This window comes from Triticum dicoccoides, unplaced genomic scaffold (genome assembly GCF_002162155.2).
Source record: "Triticum dicoccoides isolate Atlit2015 ecotype Zavitan unplaced genomic scaffold, WEW_v2.0 scaffold74776, whole genome shotgun sequence".
In the NCBI taxonomy this organism is placed as follows: domain Eukaryota; kingdom Viridiplantae; phylum Streptophyta; class Magnoliopsida; order Poales; family Poaceae; genus Triticum; species Triticum dicoccoides.
This window is the reverse complement of record NW_021296808.1, coordinates 3,302-5,537: the sequence shown is the minus strand read 5'-3', so window position 1 is coordinate 5,537 and position 2,236 is coordinate 3,302. Positions and strand designations below refer to the sequence as shown.

The 2,236-nt window shown below is 40.5% G+C and overlaps 1 protein-coding gene across 1 annotated transcript; it reads right to left on the bottom strand.

The window, feature by feature from the left end:
- Positions 1-746: 746 nt before the first annotated feature.
- On the bottom strand, positions 747-1,349 carry LOC119347735 (putative defensin-like protein 27). Its single transcript, XM_037616306.1, has 2 exons — positions 1,217-1,349; positions 747-1,108 (listed from the first exon to the last, which is right to left on the bottom strand). The coding sequence occupies exons 1-2, from the start codon at positions 1,275-1,277 to the stop codon at positions 930-932; spliced, it is 240 nt and encodes a 79-aa protein (XP_037472203.1). The 5' UTR covers positions 1,278-1,349; the 3' UTR covers positions 747-929.
- Positions 1,350-2,236: the final 887 nt, after the last annotated feature.

The window sequence follows — 2,236 nt, the reverse complement described above, 5'->3', positions numbered from 1 at the left end:
CTCCAGTGCTTGTAGACGTTGCTAGGTGGTCCACGGACAGGGTTGTTATTGTATTATCTGTGTTATTCTTTGTACTGCCACGATTGAAGATGAATAGATTGAAAGTTTCTCACAAAAGAAAAAGACATGTAGGAAGTTATACTTTTGTCCGGATGCGCTGGATGCGGAATTGCGCATGTATGGAAGGGCTCTCCATTGCTATCCAAAGGAGTGACCTTCCTATCAGCATTGAGATTGTTTCGATCACTGCGGTTGCTATGATACAGAGCCAAGAGGTGACAAATGAGTCTATGCCTCCATTGTCATGGAAATCAAGTACTTGAGAGGTCATAATGATTATTGTATTACTCATGTAATTCGTACCTAAAATAAGGCTAGTGATCGTCTGGCTAGTTTTGCTAGAATAGAGGATAGGACTATAGCATTGGATCGGTTCGGGTCCTCCTGAAGTTTTAATTAGAGCTTGCCATTAATGAGTCTAAAGACATTGTGATTGAGTAATACATGGTTTACCCCCAATTAAAAGAAGAAGCAAATAGACTAAAATCCAGAAGCGTCCCATGTATAATCAAAGACGGACAACAAACATATAAGCAAAACATTTTTTCATAGTCAACAAGTCAAAGAAGAATATGACATAAAAAGACAAAGTCAACCACATGGGCAAGAAGCAAAGAGGGTCAAACCTAGAAGGGTCCCATGCATGCAAGGCCCATTCATGAAAGCATAAGATGAGTGACTCACCGTCGATAAATCGTATTTATTTTAATAAATCTCCACTCTCATATTATCAATCTAAATATTCATATTTCATACAACCAAATCGAATTAAATTATATTGCAATCAACTCTCGCAGCAACATGCAGGGCATCATCTAACTGCAACTCGTTGCATACAAATTTGAACAGCGGAACACCGCCGTGCCTGGTCAACAGTAACAATGGCAGAAGTGCAGTCCGTCACGCATCTTGCACTCGCCACCGCGGCAGCCCGACTGGCACCACGCGTTGCACTCGCCGTTCTGCTCCGGCAGCTTGCAGCCGATGTTCTTCAACCCGTTGCCCCAGCTGTGGTGGTCCGTGCAGCAATGCAGTTCCTCCGACGACGCTGGAACAAAATTGATCAAGCACATCATGAATTAAAGTTCGTTTACGTTACGTAAACAGGGGCATGTGATGCAACGCAGCCTTGGTAAAAACAATCGGTAAAACTTACTCGCCGAGGCGACCAGCGAACCTAGGACAACAAGGGCCACTAGTGCAGTGACACGAGCCATGATCTCCCTTCTTTCTCTTGTCGCGTGTCTTCTTAATTTGCTCGGATATTGGGCCGATCTCAGAGGGAAAGTGTGCTTCTCTGTCGGTGTGGATTGTCTAACACTGGCGTTGCCACACTATTTATATTCTCAAGATTCATGCTCTCTTTAATTTGGAATTCCCTATAATAAATGAAACCTATTTTGCATTATTATTACTTTTTGGCCAGATCAACCTTACATGCATGATTTGCTTGGCGCGCGATTAGTAAATGAAATCCAGCAGACCATCCATTGGAGATACTGTAATATTTTGTCGCCTACGCCACCTGCTTCCTTCATAAATGTTGTTAAGGAAATCCAAATCGCATGCTGGCATGTTGAATCTCAATGTGGGAGCCACGTAAATGATGGAAATTTACTTTTGGAAGATTTGCAAATTGAAAATTAAGGTATCACAATGGAGTACCATAAATGAACCTGGGATTACCTTTGTTAGGTGACGACACACCATTCTGGTTCGTCGCACGCATTTTTAGTTCGAATTAACACATCATACTTAATAAATAGATATAAACATTAATTGCTTTAGATGCCAACAAGAAATAGAATATACTCCTCCGTTTCTTTAGACTAGCCACAATGGTGAGTAACATACACATATCCCTAGACTATGTTACTACCTTTATAGTGGGTAGTAACATAAGTGTAATAACATGTAAATTTTTATTTATTAGGTTGTAGACTCATATTGCATTGGGACATGTGATGTTACAGTAACTAGCTAAGTTACTATAATTACCTCTCTCCTCATTAACTGACTGCCACATAAGCAAATTTGCTGAGTTGAACTCAATGTTACTGCTGAAGTTACTCCCACTGTGGCTAGTTTTATCTAAGGTGTATTATTTTTGGCATGGTGACCAAGACACATAATTATATACATGCTAGGACAAAATTATTCTTGGTAAATTTTTTGG

What these genes read in the sequence shown, in the direction of transcription:
- LOC119347735 (XM_037616306.1), bottom strand. Translation starts at nt 1,277, where the DNA reads ATGGCTCGTGTCACTGCACTAGTGGCCCTTGTTGTCCTAGGTTCGCTG. An exon ending in TTCGCTGGTCGCCTCGGCGA is followed by an intron (nt 1,109 to 1,216) that starts GTAAGTTTTACC and finishes ATTTTGTTCCAG; the next exon opens with CGTCGTCGGAGGAACTGCAT.